General features: G+C 43.5%; 1 protein-coding gene across 4 annotated transcripts in view; it reads right to left on the bottom strand.

The window, feature by feature from the left end:
- SH3PXD2A (SH3 and PX domains 2A) overlaps nucleotides 1-19465 on the bottom strand; it is a 261178-nt gene that overhangs the window by 88995 nt on the left and 152718 nt on the right. For 3 of the 4 annotated variants that reach the window (XM_071748330.1, XM_071748328.1, XM_071748329.1), the window contains exon 6: nucleotides 8424-8452. In XM_071748330.1, coding sequence (XP_071604431.1) covers nucleotides 8424-8452 — 29 coding nt within the window. Of the gene's footprint in view, nucleotides 1-8423; nucleotides 8609-19465 lie in introns of those variants that run through there. The other variant, XM_071748332.1, reaches the window with a different exon arrangement.

The raw sequence follows: 19465 nt of genomic DNA, 5'->3' as shown, positions 1-19465 counted from the left end.
GTTTAGTTTTTGTTCTGGCAGCAATAGCTCATATTAACTCTTTCCACATGGCAAGAAAGGACTGCTTCTCACATGATCACTGTGGTATGGCCCCTGCACATACACTTTTGTAGCAGTTCCCCGTTTTTCTGGGAAGTGCCTAGAATATCTGAATGCTAATCCACATCTACAGCTGTACAAACTAAGAGCATCACCTCTTGAGGGAAAAAAAAAAAAAAAAAGGTCTCCAACACTGCCAAGGAGGAGGACAGAGAAGCCCCAGCAGTTGCTCTTGGAAAGTTACAGGTACATATGCACAGCAGGATTCTTGCATGGCTCAAAAAAAAAAAAAAAAAAAAAAAAAAAGAAGTCAAATCCCAACTGTGAAGAAGTCATGCTGCCAAGCACAGAAAATGTACTGCAGCATCAGCATGTCCAGACAGCCTGTTTTAACTGGCAGAAGGTTGAGCTGGCCAACTGATGCATCTAACTCCCACTGAAGACCTCATAAGTAATGCTTCCAGCCCTCTCTGGTTAGATGAACCACTCCATTCAGAGCAGGCAAGTGAGGATTTTGCCTGTCACACAGCCTGGATGCAGGCCAGAAGAACGTGGCAGGTATAAAACCATAGACAAAGCTGGAAGCACTTAGGGAGGGCTATTTTAAGGTTGAGTGCTCTCATAGCCCAAGGACACACACTCTGACATCCAAGTTTCCTTCTCACAAGGGAGACTCAAGTTTCAGATGCTCACCTGCATGAGACTGAGTTACCTAAAACACCCAGGTCTGCTCCTCTCAGCCAGCCAGACCTGTCCATGCCACATTCAGATTCCTGAAAAGGCTGAGGATCATCACTCTCCACTCCAGCTTCCAAGTGCACTTCTCACCTGCCTTATCTAGCATGCTGAAATCAGAATCTGATAGCACACAGTTCCCTTTGTGCAAGAGAGGGAAAACCCACCCAGGCAGCGTTCATACCACCTGCCACTGACAGACAGGGGAGGAAGGCAGAACCAGAGCAGATGGAGAATAGAGAACTCCTTAAAACCACAAGAAACACCATTACACCCCCTGAAGTACCCAAGTGCTTCCTCAGCACTTAGTTGAAGGCTCTCCACGGTATTTGCAGGGCTGTTCTGCCGTGGCACTGCTCAAGCCACACCTCATACTTGCAGTCCCTCCCTGCCCACCCAGCCTCCCCGCCCTCTCTCCCCGGCACGGGGTTCTGCACAGCCCTGATGCTGAACTGGGAATGGCAATGAGCACACATTCCTTTCCCTAATCCTCTACCTTGTCCCCACATTTCTGTTTAAAAGCCAAGGAGCAAAACAACAAACCCACACAACACACGAGCAACTCTTCCTTTCTTATCCCATCTTCCTCCCACCCCAGCATATGGGCCACCCAGAAGATGACAACGATCCTATACATCTAATGGGCCCCATATCTTGTCAGCAGAAAACTGAAGTAGTGCAGAATAGCCTCCTATCTGCTCCTCTCCTCAGTAGCCTCAGGCAGGAGTCCAAAGCATTTAAGTCTGAACAGTGACTTTAAAAATATGGTGTATAAGGAGAAGTGTGAGATTAGTTTCCTCCTTCCAGAGTACCACAGATTGGGTCTGGAGTGTGAGATTGGAGTGGACAGATTCACATCTTGACTAAAGATGCAGAATTGGGTTACACACACACAGATGCTGCAAGGTGATGAAGTCTGCCTTCATTTATATGAAGGACTTCTTAAGAGAAAAAAAAAAAAGACACTCAGAGGCTTACTGAAAAAAAAAATCAGGAAAGAAAATGAGCCATTTTTGGGGATTATTGCATCAAGCAAAAGCCAATAAACTGAGCAGAACTTATAGTTTAGCAAATTCATTAGATGACGGAAAAGAATTATCCATCATGAAAAAAGGAAGCTCCATCATCAAGGACTGAACTGAGGATGCACAATGAGATCATTAACTATTAATACCTTCCAGAACCAGGCCCAAAATGTACATCCCCTGCAATTATATACTAAGGTTTGTTTGGTCCTCAGTTGCTATGCTTCTGACTACTCTATCCTACTTCTGTTACTAAATCCTTTATCCTGTTTTGTTTTGTTATTTTTTAATGTTCTGCCAGAATCTTCTAGTTTTAAATTCCATCCAGTAATTAGTACATACAGCCAAGAAGGTTAATGGTATGATGGGAGAACAGATCCGGATTTCTGATGAAGGCATCCCTGTCAGTACATGCTTGTGAAGTTACAAAATAACAGCTGGCAAGTTACCTTGTCCAGCCATCCCAATCATGAGGCCAAATGGCACCAAGGAGCCAGTGCACCATAGCTGTTTCTGCAAGAATTGTAGAAAACAACGCATGGGACGCAGTACACATGTGTGATTCATCAGGACACAAACAAAAGCACGTGCCTCAGTCTGCAGGGATCATGTCGTGCCACAGATTTCTTACAAGGATTAAGACACCAAGCCCAAGCTACATGTTTTAATATGTTCCTGGGACCTTGCCATGGGCTTGGACAAACTGAGATTCCTAATCACCACCTTAAAAAAAAAAAAAAAAAAGGTAAAAATTAACCTTCCAAGCTAAGCTTGAAGCTTTCCTTTCAGATGGACTATAGGGAGACAGATAAACACCATGACAGCAGGATGACTCAAACTAACATCTCAGTTAAAAACCTCATCCTAGCTTTCCTGCTGCCATCTGGGCTAAGATTTACCAAGCAATAACCAACTGCCTGCTTCTTTACATAGACACTTAATGCAGGTAGCCCCAAGACATCTGCTCCAGTCACCACCTTGACAAAAGATGCATTGCCTCATGCTGGGATTCACCATGTTAGTTAATTGGGTTTTCTTCAACACCTTTAGTAACACACTCTCAGATTTGTCCCCACTGAGAACCCATTGAGAAGGTTCACATGTCCTGTGGCTGAGAGGGGAAAATTAAATCAAACTGAGCAGAAGTTAAGGCATCCCCAGAGCACACGGGTTTGCAGTTACATTCACAGCTCTTCTAAAATTAAAAGAGAATCCACCACTCCAGGTGACATCCCATCAATACTGCAATATTACTAAGCAGAAAAAAGGCAGCATGATGCCTTTCTTGAAGAGGTCCTTCTTTCTTCCTCCTCTTGCAGCCATCCCTCACAAACATCAGGAAACATCTGCCAGAGCTGAAGGCTGTATGCTCCCTCCTCTACCTGGACCTACAAGTAGCTAAATGCCTGCTTCTGAGCTATGAAGCTGGGAGAAGGCTGCATGCTTGGTTGCACCAGCAAAATTTTGTCCTCAGGGTTGGCACCTCAGTCCTGCAACAGACAGAGAGAACTCCAGCCACACAGCCTTGCTGGTCCAGCTAATGGCTCAAACGTTTGTGACCCTGCTGAATGATTAAGCACAGAAGAGCTAACACAGGATTCATTTTCTATATATTGCCTCAAAGGCAGCAGTTCAAACTGAAGTTAAGAAAATACAGCACATTTATAAAAATAAAAATTAAAAAAAAAGTGAGACATGGCATGGAGCTGAAAGTACAGGCTAGACACATGCAGTGTGACAGCACCAGAAAGGTTAAGCTCTGAAGTGATGGGCATAGCCCAGTTTTGAAGACAAAAATACCAATTGTTAAGCCATTTCCCTTCATAATTACAAAGGAACCAGAAAAAGCTATTCCTGATAACTCAAAGAAACAACAATTAAGGCATCTCCCTGATGCTGACACAGCACATATCCTCAACCTGAGAGAGCAAGGAAGAGGATTTCCCTAGTAATGAAGAATTAGGCTAAAGAAACAATTTTGCTGTCAGCTCCATTCCTGTGCCCAAGGCAGTAATCACACAAAGTGATCAGCCATGAGGGCCCTTGGTGTTGTTACAATGATCTTCTTGTTTCTCATTGGAAGCCCCACTTCTGTCATTGTTGCAACCCTCTCAACTCCACTTAATTTCCCTGTTGAGGGAAAAGAGCACATTACAGCTGTTTCTATTAAAAGTTTGAGAAGTAGCTTCCAACAGACCACAAAGCTTTTATTTACTTGCCAGCAGATAGATCCGTCCTAGTTTTAGTTTACAGGAGGGAAAAGAAAGAGTTTGTCTGGGTGCTGCCATATTCTTCTTGTCCAAAAATTGGACAAGGGAACCAAGATAGTTCTCTCTGCTGAGGAAGCCGAGCCTCCTCAGCATCCTCACTGAGGCAACACTGGCTTGGACCAAACTGTTAACATTCTAAGTGCTCAGTTGCAGGGATTATTTAAATAGATTTCAGCTGGCAGACTCAACCAGTGTACAGCCAGCATGATGCAGGCAGGATCTGGTCAGCTAGAGAAAAGGAGACACTGCAGTACTGATGGAGCTATAAAGTTTTTATTTTTTAATATCCCTCCACCCCCCTCACTCACAGGAGCATCCAACATCATAGCAACAAGAAGCCAGAGAAAGCTGCTGAGCAGCAGCTTTAAGCCAGCTGTGTCTCCAGCAGCAAGCAGGGCACTCAGAGCAATGGGAGTGAGCAAGCAGTGAGGCCTTTCGTTGTTTTTCAGAAGGGATGGCCAGAGGTGCTCCCACTAGTGCACACTGAAAGCAGTAAGCACAAAGGCTTGGCCACCTACCAGGCAGGTAGCAGAGATCCATGGTTTAGTTTTGAAAGTGAAGGTGAAGCAACACCTCTTCTTGCTGGGTCTTATCCCACTGTCAGCAAGGAAAACTCTCTCAGTACCCGAGGAGCACTCAGACTCAATGTGGAAGGGCTGTGGAGCTACCTATTGCCACCAAACACCAGGTTGCCAACCATCATCCCAGATGATGGCTTCAGCTTCCTGATTGGGGATCTGACAATGACTTTGGCATTAAGCCAGTCAAGAAGATTCTCAGCAAGGGAAAAGAGCAAGATCATCTTACTCCAGGAGTCTGAAATTTGCGCTAGCCAGCAAGGGGGTTGTGTGTGTGTGTGACATCTTTGGGGGTAAAAAAAAAATAAAAAAAATCATACTCCAACTGGCTTTGCAAGCCACTTCAGGATTAGCAGATGTCTCAAGGGTTAATTAGTTCACCATGTACAGATGGTAGCTGGTGGGTTTTGCAGAGTGGATTAACCCAATTTGTGGTTTGTAATGTACCATGCAAATATCCATTACTAGACTTGCAGCAATTCTGCCCTTACTCTGATTTGAGAAGAGAAAACCACACAATGGATGCTTGGACAGAACTAATGCCTATTTCAAGTGACAAATCAGTTGCTGTTCACTTGGTTAATGTGACTGACAAATAGGAGTCTGAAAAGTAATTCCTTTCCTTTTTACTATAGAGGGTCTTTGGAGAGACCTAGAGACCATTTGTTGCTAGTGTACAGCATGTACCCACAGCAACCAATCCTTACAGTTGTACTGAGGTCTCTTTAGTGCTGACAGATGGTCATGGAGCAACAATTCAATTGCCTGGAAATATGAAGGCAGCTTTCTGAAGCAGCTCTGCAGCATGTCATCTAAAGCCCCACAAATCCAAGGGAACAGCATATGTGGCAGTTCAGGCCACAGGAAACACGCATGCCTGCACAGATCCTCAGTTGTTTCAGTGAAGCTCCAGGTCTCTGAGCTGACTGCAGGTTAAAGGATTTATAATTAGATCAGATCCAAGTAAAGGGCTGTGTGTTTACACAGCACTTTGTACAAAAGGAAGCTGGCATGCAGAGATGCCCCAGAATGGTGAAAGATTCACTTTTGTTTAACTAAGGACACACCATGCTATTGCATTTGGTTCAGAAGGTCTCAAATGTTTACAACCAATATCAGCTGCAGCCATAAATGTTTCCATAACTCCTATTAAACTCTGAACTTATCCAATTTCTCCCTGCTCTAAGCAGAGAGCACAGGACTAGTCAGACATACTCAGGCAAGGCATAGGTCAGGGTAGAGGTGATGTTGGCTGTCAGATGCATTCCCCAAATGTTTCTGCAATCAGCCACACTTGTGTCCTGCCTGAACATGCCTGAGCCACAGCAGCTGTAGGAATCCTGATGGACAGTGGGGAACAGCCGTGCTCACACCCAAAAGCCTCCTCCCAGCACATCTTCAGTCAAGACACTGGATGTGTTCACAGGTCTGATTTGTTAGGAAGTGTTGGCATTTAAAAGCACCTCTGTCTCTTGTTTAAAAACAGAATAGTGTCTACACCTACAGAGGGAACCACACTTCAAAACCATTTGTTATCTTAAACTCTTAAATTACACCCTGGGAACCCACTTATTTACCACAACACTTGTTCAAGTGTCATGAAGCTGGTCTTTGTTAGAGGATGTTAACTACCAACTTCCTTGGCATTTTCCTTCATTCATTGTGCATATATTTCCACAATATCCAGCGGAATGAAGCAATCCCTGCTGTTCTAGAATCAGGAAAGAAGATGGCAGAGAACAGAGTGCCTTTATGCAGCTTAATTTGGTCAGCGAGCTGCCTCATGTTTTTCTTAGTACTGAGAAAGTGGAGCAAAAGTGTCTCTAAACCCCACCATTTCCAAGCCCTAGCTGCGTGAGCATCAAAGCACCAAGAAGCAAATAAGAGAAAGAAATCCGAAGAGAAGACCTGGCAACATGTGGAAGGGGAACAGTAAAAGGAGAGAGAGCCAGACCTGAGCATCCATTCCCCTTAGGGATGGATCAGCATGGCATTCTTGATGCTCAGGGCCGGAAGCCAAGAAGGAGCCCATCTGAGCAGAATCCATAACTGGCACCTCTGCTACACTGACTCAATCTCTCTTCCCCCAAAGTCATGGTAGATCAGCTCCAACTTTCCCCTAGAGCAGTTTCTTGCATTCCCAAAGCAACCCTCACATCTCTTGCAAGAATATTGCAACTCCTGGGCATGTCAGCTGGCACAAAGCCCAAAGCTCTCCTAGTTTGCTAATGCTGTTCTAAGTCAGTGATAAATCAGGTTGTCCCAGAAACCTCAGCAATATTTTTCAAAGATCTTTACACAGCCAATATAATCCCTCAGTGCTTTGGATGTGGCACTCTGAGCCAGGAGCCCCCCATTCAGCTCTGCCTTCAGCTGAGTCTCTTGTACATTATGGTCTGCTCCTCTAGAAAAATTTCTGCAGCCAGCTTAATTCTCTGGCCACTGTGCACAAACATTCAATATTAAGAGGTTGTAGAAGTGCGACTGCATCTAAGAAGACCTACTTTTTAATTACAACTTAGCCAAAAGCTTTGTAGGAGATTAGGAAGATGAAGTGTGCTCTAATTTGCCACATCAGGCCATCACCATATACCATTTCTGCCTCTTCATTATCACCACCCACCTCAGGGAAATTCAGGGAATGAGTACCACTAGTATTGGCCTGCAAAGGCAACAGCCATTTAATGAACAGGACAGCAGGGTCAAGCAACAGCTCCAGTTTAGAGCATCACTTAGCTTATTACAGGACTGCAGCATAAAAGCTCTCATAATTAACCAACAAATCAATCCAGACAGTGACATTCATCGGTGTTCAGTATATTACATTAATCTTCCCTTCCTTCACAGACACTAAGGCATTACAGTGTTTCATCATCATCTTAAAAAGCAAAAAGAAAAATCCTTTCCTCCCCTGCACATAGGCCAGAGGTTTCCAAGAGTTGCTATTGGTTTGAAAGGCCTCTCTTTGGATACCCTAAATGCAATTTGGAGCACCCAGGACTCCAAACAAACAAAGTCAATGAGAGTTGCAGGTGCTCAATGCTGCCTGGAGAGAGAGAAGAGGAAAAAAAAAAAAAAAAAAAAAAAAAAGAGAAAAAGAGAAAGCTCTGACACATCCACACATCCAGCTCAGAGCAGCCAAACCCAGAGGCCCATAATTACAGGTCCCTATTGAAAACACATCTGTAAAAATCACTAAGAGCTAAAAGGGGAGGGGAAAGATTGGATTTATATATAGTTTCAAATCAGGGTTTTATAAGACATTTGAATTCAGGATCTGAGCTAGAGCCTTTGAGGCAGCCCAAGCCCAGCCATAGGCACTGAGAACATTTCACATCAAGCCTCACCAGAGCTTTTTGGAAAAGCAAAATAACCTAATTAAGACCAGAAAACCATTCCTTCCTTTCCAGAAAAGGACCACAACTCTTAGGCTGCATTTTGACTGTAGTCTCAGGTAAAGAGTGACTTAAGAAAAAAATGAGGGAGAAATTTAATATAATTATCCCCTCACACTAAAGAAGGAGCTATATAACTACAGTCAGAGAAAAGCAGTCATTTTAACTGCAATACTAAATAAGGTGGGTTTCTTTTCTCTAGTGCAAAGCAAGTGATGTCTGTCTTTAGCAGGCTTCAGCAATAAAAAGTTAAACTGCCACACAATTTCATGCAACACAAGATAAAGGGAAGGTTTAAAGAGGGGGGAAGGAGTGGAGAGAGGGAGAGAGAAGAAGGTCATCTCTGTAAGCATGCAATACAGAGAAAGCCTGGTGTCTTACCTGATTTTCTCTTTGAAGATCCATAGTCCCTGAAAAAGAGACAACAACAAATAGACATGGTTAGAGCTGGAAAGGGTGGTGAGAGAATGGGTGCCTCCCAAATTTCCACCCATATGCTCAAGAGCTCATTTTGCGTGGTTCCTCCTTTAAAGAGGAGGTTGGGGCTGCAAGGCATTGACAGGCAGGGACGGGAGGGATCCTGAGCAGCACCGGCTCATCAGCAGCAGCAGCTGGGACTTCTGCAGCACCAAGGGCTGGGGAACATGTGATCAACGGAACAGAGCAAACCATCCACAATCGGCAAGGCAGGGGAGAAGGGTGTAATTTTTTTCCCCTTTAAATTGAGCTATTAAATGCACAGCTACTGAATTAACCCCTCGCATGCCCCTGGAGAGGAAAGGGAATATTAACTGTTTGCTGCAGGGGTACGGCCGCTACAGGCTTGCAGTCCTCTCCTTTCACAGGCTAATTCATTTGCAAATAACCTCCAGATCCTTTCTAGTTATCGCTGACAAGCACTTGTATTCTGCAAGTGAAAAAAATAAAATCCAAACTTCATGCATTCTTCTACTGGATTGGGGAATGCACCCTTACTGTTCTGTAGCGATTTAAAGGGTGCTGGCACCTTTGCTCATGGCACAACAGCTGAAAGCTCAGACAGCTGCTGCAGAAGTGAGAAGAAATTACAGAAGGGAGCTGTGAGAACAGGTTCAGGATAGGCAGAAGCAAGGACAGAAATACTTCAGTCTGGCTGTGCTTCCTCCTGGTGCTCTCTGGAACCTCTCAAACCCAGCTTGGAAATGGTCTGCACAGGTGGGAGCCTGGGCAGTGACAGCTCTGTCTGGCAGAGACAGAATTGGTGTGTGGGCACCCTGTGGCACTGCCCTTGGGAAGATCACTGATGAACCCACTGCAGAGGCAGGCTGTGTTTGCCAGAATCCCACTGGAGGGGCAGGCAGCAGCCTCTAAATTTTGGGAGGAAAGACTGTCAGGATGGGGGGGTCCTACTGGGTAGTGTGCTGTATACTCCAGAGGAATGAGCCAAGGATTTTCCCAATCTATGTATTTAATTTCAGGAGAGCTGGAGGGATTGTCTTAAGAAACGACACGTCTTGAGGGCAGAAGTATGTCTACCTATAGATTGTTTCTTCCAGCACTTTGTGTGCATCCCATGCCTTACACGTCTAGGATTTGCTTCCAGTAAGTAGTAACTACTTGGGAGTTTTTTACACACTCTGTCTGAATTTCCCAGTGTAATTTCTATTTCAATTAAATGGTTGTTTTGTCAGCCATGCCTGCAGTTTATTTCATGTGAAGTTGCTACTGCCCATGAATAGGCTGCTTCTTCTACAGCAGTGATATCAGATGCAAATATAATGCCTGCTATATGGTGCTTGAAACAGAAAGCCCTCAGAACAAGCCAAGGAAGGCACAATCCCTGAAATGTAGTCCTCTGCCCCAAATCCACTCCCACACCAGCCTGGAACTTCACAGTTGCTGTCAATACAACTCCCTTGGCATGTTCAAGTCTATGTCTGGTCCTGCCTTGAACTGCCTCTCTTCTGACAGCACTGAATGGCGAGCAGGTGAAACCCTCCTGCTGAAATCCACACATGTAATTCACTTTAACCTGGTATCTCCATCATGCACATGCCTGATGACCATTTCAATCATATCCACCCATAGCTTTCTGCAGCAAAGCTCCTGAACCTTCTTAGCTCTACAGCTTTGACCTGGGTTCAGCTGGGATCTCCCTTTGCAGCACACCGTGTCCCCATCTCCCACTGTGTCGCACAAAAAGCTTGCACTCTTGTAAACATTAGCACACATGAGGACCCTGGGAGGATGGTGTAGCTGGGCACAATCCCTAGAAGATAAACAAGACCATTCTTCCAGTTTTTGCCATAAGGATGCATTTCTAGAGCAATCTTCTACCAGCCAACTGTGCTGGGGGAACCCCACAAGAGCCCTAAGATAGGTCATAGATGAGCAGAGCATGTACAGCAAGGTGCAAGCTGCAGCAGACAAAGGTGAAGGAGCCTTCAGTCTCCCTGAAGTTGAAAACCTAACTCCTCTTTGCCACTTAAAAAAAAATCACCCAATTTACACGATTAGAAAAAGGGTATTGATGGATTGATACAGTTAAAAAGCAACCAAAAATGGATAAAGATGGTGCTGAATGTCTTTGCCTACCAGATCAGGCCAAAGTTGGTACCCAAGTTAGGAAAGTACAGCAGAAGATGATTTGGCTGTGCTCTCACTCTCTGCAATGATGACAAACTACACAAAAGACTCAGAATTCAAACCTCCATCCTGGATGCTCTGAAAGCCAAAACTTTGTTCCTCCCATTGAGGATGGGGGAAAAAATCACTGCTAAAATTGAAAGCAAAGAAGGTATAGCAAATAGTCTCTCTGACTGGGTAAAGTGCTCTTTGTATATATACTCTTCTTTTTTCTGCTAATGAAGAGAGCCTGTGCTGCTGCTTTGCAATTGCAGCAGCAAGGAGCCCTGCTTGACTCCAAGTTTATTTTTTATGGCCTATTATACTGCACATGATTCACTGATGTCTTTTCTCTCTCTTTCAGAGAGATGTGTTTTCTCTCTCCCAAGTGACAGTCTATAAGGTGAGTACCTCTCAGCCTCACTATTTTCAGAGGAGCATTAGTGTGAGGCTGAAGTACTGGATCTTAAAAAAATAATAATAAATTATTTAATGGCTTCTCTCAACTGTAAAAAATTACAAGCAGAAACTCTGATCTTCTCCTGTAATACAGACTGCACCTGGCACACCACTAGTCCTTAAATCAGAAAAGAAGACTGGCCTTGCAGAAGAAAAACCCTTCCAAGGAAAGGTTCAATATACATCATGTCTGCAGCTTCACAGGGAAGCTCACTTTCTCTTAAGCTTTTGCTCTTTTTATCTTTATACACACACTCATATTTCCATTCTTCTTCCATTTCTATAAAAGAACAGACACCACCATCCTAATTGCCCCTTCCAGCCATAACTACATGAATAGCACTGAAACCAGCAGCAAGTGGAACTAAAAAGTAGCACTGGCAGGTCCCTTCTTCATTAGCCAAGATCACTCCATACTTGAACAAATGCCTTTCACAAAGAATAGCACATTTCTAGCCTTTTTCATATTACAACATAGCAATTTTATGTAAAGTCTTCCTGTGGGGCAACACCTTTAGCTGACACTAAGCCTCATTACTGGCAAGGAAAGCATTTCCTGCTGTTAACAATATTAAAATATTGCTGGTGCCAAGCATGTCATACAAACTGGACACACTTCTTGCTTTAATGACAAAGCAGAAGGAGGCTGGACCTTCCTTCTCATCACCATTACACTAGGATAACATTACTCATTTGACTTCTATCAATGGATGTGAAAGGAAGAGCATAACCATTGCTATACAGCTGATTACCTGGTTATCTCGTTTAGCTACCCACAGTCAGTCTGGAAACTTGTGAAAGATGAAAATATCTTATGTAATTTGAATTTATAGTTCACTTGCAACCTAATTTAATTACGAAGGTGAAATTAACAGTGTTATGTAAAGATTTTATGGCACACCCTTACTTAAGGGACTGATGTCGCTGCTGTATTCAGTGTGAGTTAATAAACATTGATGTGTGCATGCATGTGTATTCATCTGTCTAAATACATACAGATATATACAAACAGGCAGTGGCACAACTGGAAAGTTGTTTAACAAATGAGGAGTATCCTCAGATTTCTTGAATAAGGCTTAAGAAATGCTCCAAGTACAGGAGAAGACTGAGGTGACTAAGTCTGTCAGAGATGGAGTGTGCCTATCCCATTAGCTGTAATTCTAACTCAGTTTGATTTGTCTTCAGCCCAGAGGGTTTCTCCTGCATCATCCATGGAGATCCAGCAGGTCAGGAGAAACCTGCAGGAATGAGAGAAGTCTGCAAAGCAACGGAGAGGCTGCAAGGTTTCAGTTTGGCTCTTGCTCAGCTCCCCCTTGGAACTGATGCATGCAGTCCAGGCCCCTCATCCCTGCAGTACCCACCATGCAAAGGCTCTTTTAAAGCTTCTCCTCGTTGCCACGGGACAGCAGACCAAGACGAAGCAAGCTCACTCTGTGGGATTCCTCTTTTCTCAGCTACGTCACCTTTTAGCCTGGGGCCTCTGCCTGTCAGTAAAGCAAGGCTCTGCTTCAACTTGTTCAGCACAGACTTCAGGCAACTGTAAGTTTCAACCACCAGAGAAAACAGTGCCTGTAAAGCATGAGGAGCTGTCAGACCCACAAAGGAGCGTAGCCGGGGGAGCTGCACTGCAGACATTTCGTCAGATGAGACAAAAGCTAAAGGGAGAGTAAATCATCTTTCCGTCTGTTTGTCAGTGTTTGCTGTCCAAAGGAGATGAGACAGTGACAAACCCTGACTAATGGAGGTTAATCTCTATTCCATCAAGTAGTTTAATATGTAAATTAAAATTGGTCCCTATTTGTTGGCTTTTTTAAATTCACGTTTAAATACGTTATTAACATTTATGTTCCCATGCTTCTTCATTCCTAAAAGTGTCCAGTGGTGTGGGCAGGCTGTGGTGGAGATGTGTGACATTTCAAAAAAGCATCTCAGATTATCATTTAATCACCAATTATTTGCCAGGCAGATTAAAAGCACAGAAATGTTTTTATAAGAAAGTGCTCTCTCCTTCCCAACACTCATACAGTTTGCAGTCAGTAACGAAGACTGAGTTTTCACTGTTTTTTCTTAGCATTGCTATCAGATTCTGTGATAATGTTTTTAAAGTAAATCAATATAAGAATACTTGGCTACTGCTTTTTACATGTACAGAAACATGAGTCTTGAGAATATACTTTCATCTTGAAACTCTCCTAACTGATTTTCCTCAGCAGCCAGACTGATATTTTCTGTTTGAGACAGGGCACAAAACTAAGCCTGACTGAGAACTGTCACTATGTGCCTCCTGTCACCACGGCCTATGGAGGACCCAAACACTTTAATACTATATAAGCACACATGAGCTATATAGAGAGTGCAGGGTTTAAATTTGCATTCATGGTACTCAAAGTGCAAAAGTTTAACCATGTGCATGAAGTTATCTCCATTCCCACTGTGTTCTGAGACCCATATGACACATAATTAAGCAAAATTAACTCTGCATGTTGAGCCACAGGAACAAAAACTCAAACGTATGGATGCATAGAGCTATACATTTTCCCACTCCAGCACTCCATCTTCTAAAATCATAAAAGACCAGCTGATCTCTTCTCCAAGCCAAATAAACAGATGAAGGCTTTTTCCCTTGTCCCTTTTCTTTTTTTCTTTTTTTTCTTTTTTTTTTTTTTAATAGAAAATATTCTGCTCATTTCCTGATATAAATCGTTGCATTGTGGAACTCTCTTGAACATGAATCTGTCCTTTCTGAGGAGAGGTCAAGCTTTCCAGCCCTGTCAGAAAGGGCCCCATTGTGGCAATACTGAATTCCTTGCCGCAAGCAAAAGGGACTGGAGGGGCAAGAAGAAAATCTGGTGACCTGACTTGAAACTCAGGCATTTCTTGCTGGATGGAAGCAACCTCTGCTTTCTGCTAAGAAGGGTAAGCCACTGTTGTGCAACCAGCTCCTTAAGAGAAAGAAAAAAAAACACAAAAGAGAGAATTTTGCGCTCCTGCCACCTTTCTGTTGTCTTCACAGCATAGCTTGTAATCCTGGCATGCAGCAAACAGCACAGATTTATATATTATATATTTCTGGTTAGGCTGCAGTGATTTTCTCTGCATCATATAACAATGGTGGTCCAGTTTGGCACACCAGGACCCATCTGGATTTAGTGCTAACTTCTGGCAGTTCCCTTGAACCAAACAAAGTAAAAGTCAATCCAGCTTCTCCCTGAGAAATTCCAAACACAACATTGGAAACTCATCCACAAGTGCAGAAGAGTTCCTTGCACCAGTTACCTTAGCTTGCATAGAAAAGCCAATGTTGGAAGAAGAGGGATGCTGCCTCTTCTCCAGCAGTGCTCCCTGCACCTGAATCCATGGACTTGTAAGGCAGATGCAAGACAAGGAAAACCAGTGTCCTCTGCTCTGCACAGTACAACTTGAGCTCTGCCTCCAGGTCAACAGGGATGCAGACAGGTCCAAGCTAAACAACATCCCCATGGACCAGCTGAGCCTCATGCAGACCCACAGTGTTTGGGGGCAGCTGTCACCATTTCTCTTTTTTGTGTAAAAAGGGTATAGGAGGGCACAAGGTGAGTTTGAGGCATCCTGCCCCTCCCCTAAATGAGTGGGGAACATCATATATTCGAGACCCAGGATTCCTCAGTGGTGAAGTTGATCACTTGGCTCCAGAGTGCAACTTCAGTATGTGACTCAGGCTGTAGAAATGCAGAACTAGCCTCATGAATTTTTGACAATTATATTTTTTTTATGATTACATTATCCTCCTGGAAGAAGACAGGGCTTTAGAAGTGCACATTCAGCATTTCACCAGACTGTCAGAAACAGGGCAGGGAAATCTGACAGCAAAGACTGGCCTCTCCAGCACCAGGAGAGACATTTTGGCACAACCTGGAAGCTGCAGGGAGTGGGGGCAATGAGCTATCGCCATGTGATCCTCTACTGAACGACTTCACCAGCCTTGAAAAAGACAACATGAATGTTTATAGCAAGCTTTTTCCTGGAAAGAAGTAAAAAACCCAACATCTTGCCTAAGAGTAACATCCTCATCTGGTTTTGGTTTACCCTGTTTATTCCTTCAGATGGCAAACTTCTCCACAGGACAGAAAAATGTATTTACCTTAGCAAGAACTCTGGGTGGAGGTGCTCTTCACCTCCTGTAAACTGACCCTGCTTGTCCCTTGTGAGGAGGCCAAATTTATCTCTGTCTTACTATGACCAAGCATGTGTCACTTTATTATAGTCTTTACAACATAAATGCTGAGTGATAAAAACAAGGTAATAAAAATTAATCATTTTCATGTGCAGCTTTTCCAGTTGAGCTCTTCACTTTGGGATTTTATTACACATTTGTACACACATGTTTAAAAGATTCATCAAATGAGAGTTACAAATTAAGTACTGAATATCAGAATCGTAAATTCAAATGTATCTTATAAACTAGTTGGGATAATGAGCTTGCAAATATATCATGGGAATCTGATTAAAAGATTAAGAAGGCAGCTTTGAATCTTGGTTTTTTTTGGTTTTTTTTGAGCCCTTCCTGATTTGAGGGTGGGCCCCACAAATTCTAGTTTCCATAGGAGATTTGGGTCCAACCACTTTCTGGCAAGCACATGGTCTATCTGGGTTTCTAAACTACAGCCTGAATGGTGGTTACAAGAAAATGTAGAGTCCCCTTGCTGTCTCCCTCCAGGGATACCTTCCTTCTGCTATTTTGGACTAACTTTGCCTGCAGAAACATGCATAGTGCAGAGCCACTGTCTTCTCCATCCCATGGTGGCACTAGCCCTACAAATAACCTCCCTGAAAAGAGACATCACCCACTGCTCACCAAGTTGTGTCTGCTCACAGGAGGCAGAATGCCACCACTTCTGCCAAAGCATTCATGGAGACCAACAGTGTCACTCCCAAAACCCTCATCCCAGAAAGTCCTTGGAAAAGGAGAGAGGGAAGACAGAGAAAACTTGCAAGTTACAGATTTCCAAGACTCAGTCCCAGGTCCAGACATAGCTTGTCCAAAAAGGCTTTTGCCACTGAATTACTGCACCAGGAAGAACAGTTGGAACACAGCAGTTTAAATCAAACTAAGAGAAGAGCTTCTGCATGCAACACAGATCAGTCATGGTACTCATTAGTGTTAGATGTTGTAATCACCAAAACTAAGGCATGGGTTCAAAAAGCAATGAGATAAATTCACAAAGCAAGGATAAATGGTGGCTATTGTACTACATGTTCTGGTTGCTTTGACCCAAAAAGTCCCATAACTGCTGAATGCCAAAAGCAGAGAGGATACAGATACACAAGGGAAGCTTTCTCTGTATTTGCTTTGTTTCTTGTCTTGGCTATAATCCACAGCTGGAGACAAGAGGCCAGATGGGGCCCTGGTCTCACCTAATTGTGGCCTTATAATATATTCTCCTGTAAAAGATCAGACTGGATTAGGATAAATTACAACCCAATCATGCTGCATTACTCAGCACATTAAACTGTCCTTAATCACATACTTTGATGGTCTAGATTCCTGTTTAAATTTATCTCCTGTGCATATCTCTGTGCCTATTCTGTTGAAACCACTGCTGAATTTTACCTATACATAAGCAGGCTCTGATGAAAAGCCAATAAGACTCTTTGATCAAGCTTTAATAGGACTCATCACAGGGACATACTCTGCTATGGCAAAATGGTTTCCTCATCCCGCCTCTTTCAGAAATGTTTTGTGAGCCTTTAGAAACATTTTAACCCTGATTTATGTTAGCTAAGTGATTTCTGTTGCATATGTGAGTTACAAGAAAAGGGCTCTCATCTCAATTTGCGACTCTGTTCAGGAAATCACTTATAAATGCTGCAGAGCCTTCATTGTCTCTGACTTCAATGCAGCGGAAACAGCAATTTGAGGAAATAGTTCATCATTCCCAATTCTCCCATATGCACCATCCAGTACTTTAGAAGAAACAACGTATAGGATTTTTTTTTTTTTTTTTTGGTAATGAGCACTGAGCTTCCCCTGGCTAAGCTGTTTACCTAAGCTGATTCCAGGAGATATTCAAGGAAAGAAACATGCAATTCTTCAACAGAGAGCACACAAAACATGTTGATGACTATCTAATAAAATCAAGCACGCATTCAATGAGGGTGAGTCACAAGTTTAGAGAGGAGGGATGTAAGAAAGGTGACTAAGCAAGCTCATGGAGTAACTCAGGGGTACAATAGCAACCCAAGTTTTGATGGCCTGACTGACCTGCCAGTGGCATCCAACCAGCCTTGGGCATAGGTTAGAGCAGGTCTCTTCACACAAGGGAACAGATGCCAGGAGAAGGACAGAAGGCACTGTGAAGTGTGTATGGCCTCTGGATGGCCTCCCTTCCTTCTGAAGTGTCAACCACACCACACTGCTCATCTTGGTATCGTCAGAAAACTTGCTGAGGACACACTCTATCCCACTGTCCATGTCTCCAACAAAGATGTTAAAACCAAAAATATTTGAAGTAAAGGATCACAAACAGCACATAAACTCCTCTCCCATGTTTCCATTTGTCAGAGAGAATTATGGTAGCTACTAGGGCAATAACAAAGTATTTTCTGTGAAGTTTCTTCTATTGTTCAATTTGAATCTCCCACACCACATTATGACAATTGCTTCTGTCTGTATTGTTTGCCACTACCAGCAAAAGTACAAAAAACTACAATGTCTTTGTAATTCCCCTTCAAGAAGCTGTAGGTTGCTACTAGATCACTCCTTTACCTCCCCTTTGCCAAGCAAGTAATAGAATCACAAAAAATGACTCAACTGTTTTTTCCTCCTCTTTCTCCTCATTCCTCATCCTGGGGCAGAATAACCTGAGAAAGCAGTGACCTAAATAACAGTAGCCTGGCATGCCCTCCTGCTGCTTTCTTCTCCTGCTTGCTGGAAAGCCCTCAGCACAAGCAGTCCCCCTTGACCCAGACATAAGCCCCATACCACCTGTCAGCACAGCTCCCCATAATGAATCTGCAGGGGCTGGTGACATGAGCCCTGGGGAGTCCCACACCACGGGACCCTGGAGGAAGCCCACCAGGAAGGCAAGGCAGAAGAGCCTCCATCTGTCCTTCTTTTGGCTGCCCAAGCCATGGGGTTACCCACTCACAGCCTCCTTTGCCCCATACCAGCCTGAAAACCACCCCACGGTGGGTGCCAGGTCTCAGCATCGCTCCCTGGGATTCCCATCCCAGAGCAGGGTGAGAGCACTGGCACCAGCCCACACACCAGAGGCTCACACAGGGAACTCCCAGGCTGCCAGTGGCATTTTTGATATTTTAAAGGCTCTAAATTAGCGAAATAAGAAATGAGCTACAGGATTTCCAGACGTGGCCCAGGCTCTGCTGGAGCTCCAAGTTCCCAGTACAAAGGAAAGCTTGCCAGATGCTTGGTATTATATGATTTTGCATTCCTTCCTGGTGCTGCTCTTATTGTGTCTAGCACTTCTGGGTACTCATTTGTCTTTTTTAGCAACATACTGCTTGGACCCCTCTGTCTTGCTGCTCCTGCTACGTGTCCAAGGGCAGCAGGATCTGAAAGATTAAGACAGCAGCATGCATAGACAGCAGATGGCTATTGCATCTGCACTTACTTTGCACTGCTAAATACCCTATTGCTCTAGGTAGTTTTACATCCCCTTTTAGTGGTAGATCTCTCTCCTGACTTCTTCAAAGCATCTGTTGTACATATGGCTCTAAGAACGGTAAATATTTTTTCCAGGAGAGGTAAAATCTTACAATTCATGTGGGAAGACAAGATCAGTCCCACAGTAAGAACTCTGCCTTCTTCATCTGGTGCATGCAGTCTTTCCTTCCCACATTACATTTCCTTCAGTCAGAACAGCAAGATGAAAACACGTCCGCTCCCCAAATCTGCCTCAGCAGCACATCCTCAGTTAACTGTCTTGCAACATCAAATCTCTTTCCAGCATACTAAAAAGTAATGTAGTTCTCTATAAGACACCGATTTTATATACCTTGGAATTGTTTTCTGCCTGTTTCTACAAAGCAGCACATGGAAAGATCTTTCAAGTCATCAGGTTCTTTCATTTACTACTGGGTGACATAAATCATGGCACATAAGATCTACTGCAAGTTCATGAACTCCAGCAAACATTTCTAATCACTGTTCTTTGAACTGAGTTTTTTCAGAAACTGTAAAACTCCAAAACATATCTAGTAAATGCATCTAGTAAATTTTGCTGGATTGGCAGCTACTAAAAGCAGACTTGTCTTCCCTGATTATGTACGAGCATCAGACAGTCTTAAAACATCTTCTCTGATTCTAATATTAAAGCATAAAAGAAAAAAGAAATCTTGATCTTGTTATAATTCATTAAGTG

This window comes from Heliangelus exortis, chromosome 7, assembly GCF_036169615.1.
Source record: "Heliangelus exortis chromosome 7, bHelExo1.hap1, whole genome shotgun sequence".
Taxonomy (NCBI): Eukaryota; Metazoa; Chordata; class Aves; order Apodiformes; family Trochilidae; genus Heliangelus; species Heliangelus exortis.
The sequence above is the reverse complement of the archived record's forward strand: the minus strand, read 5'-3'. Positions and strand labels throughout refer to the sequence as shown.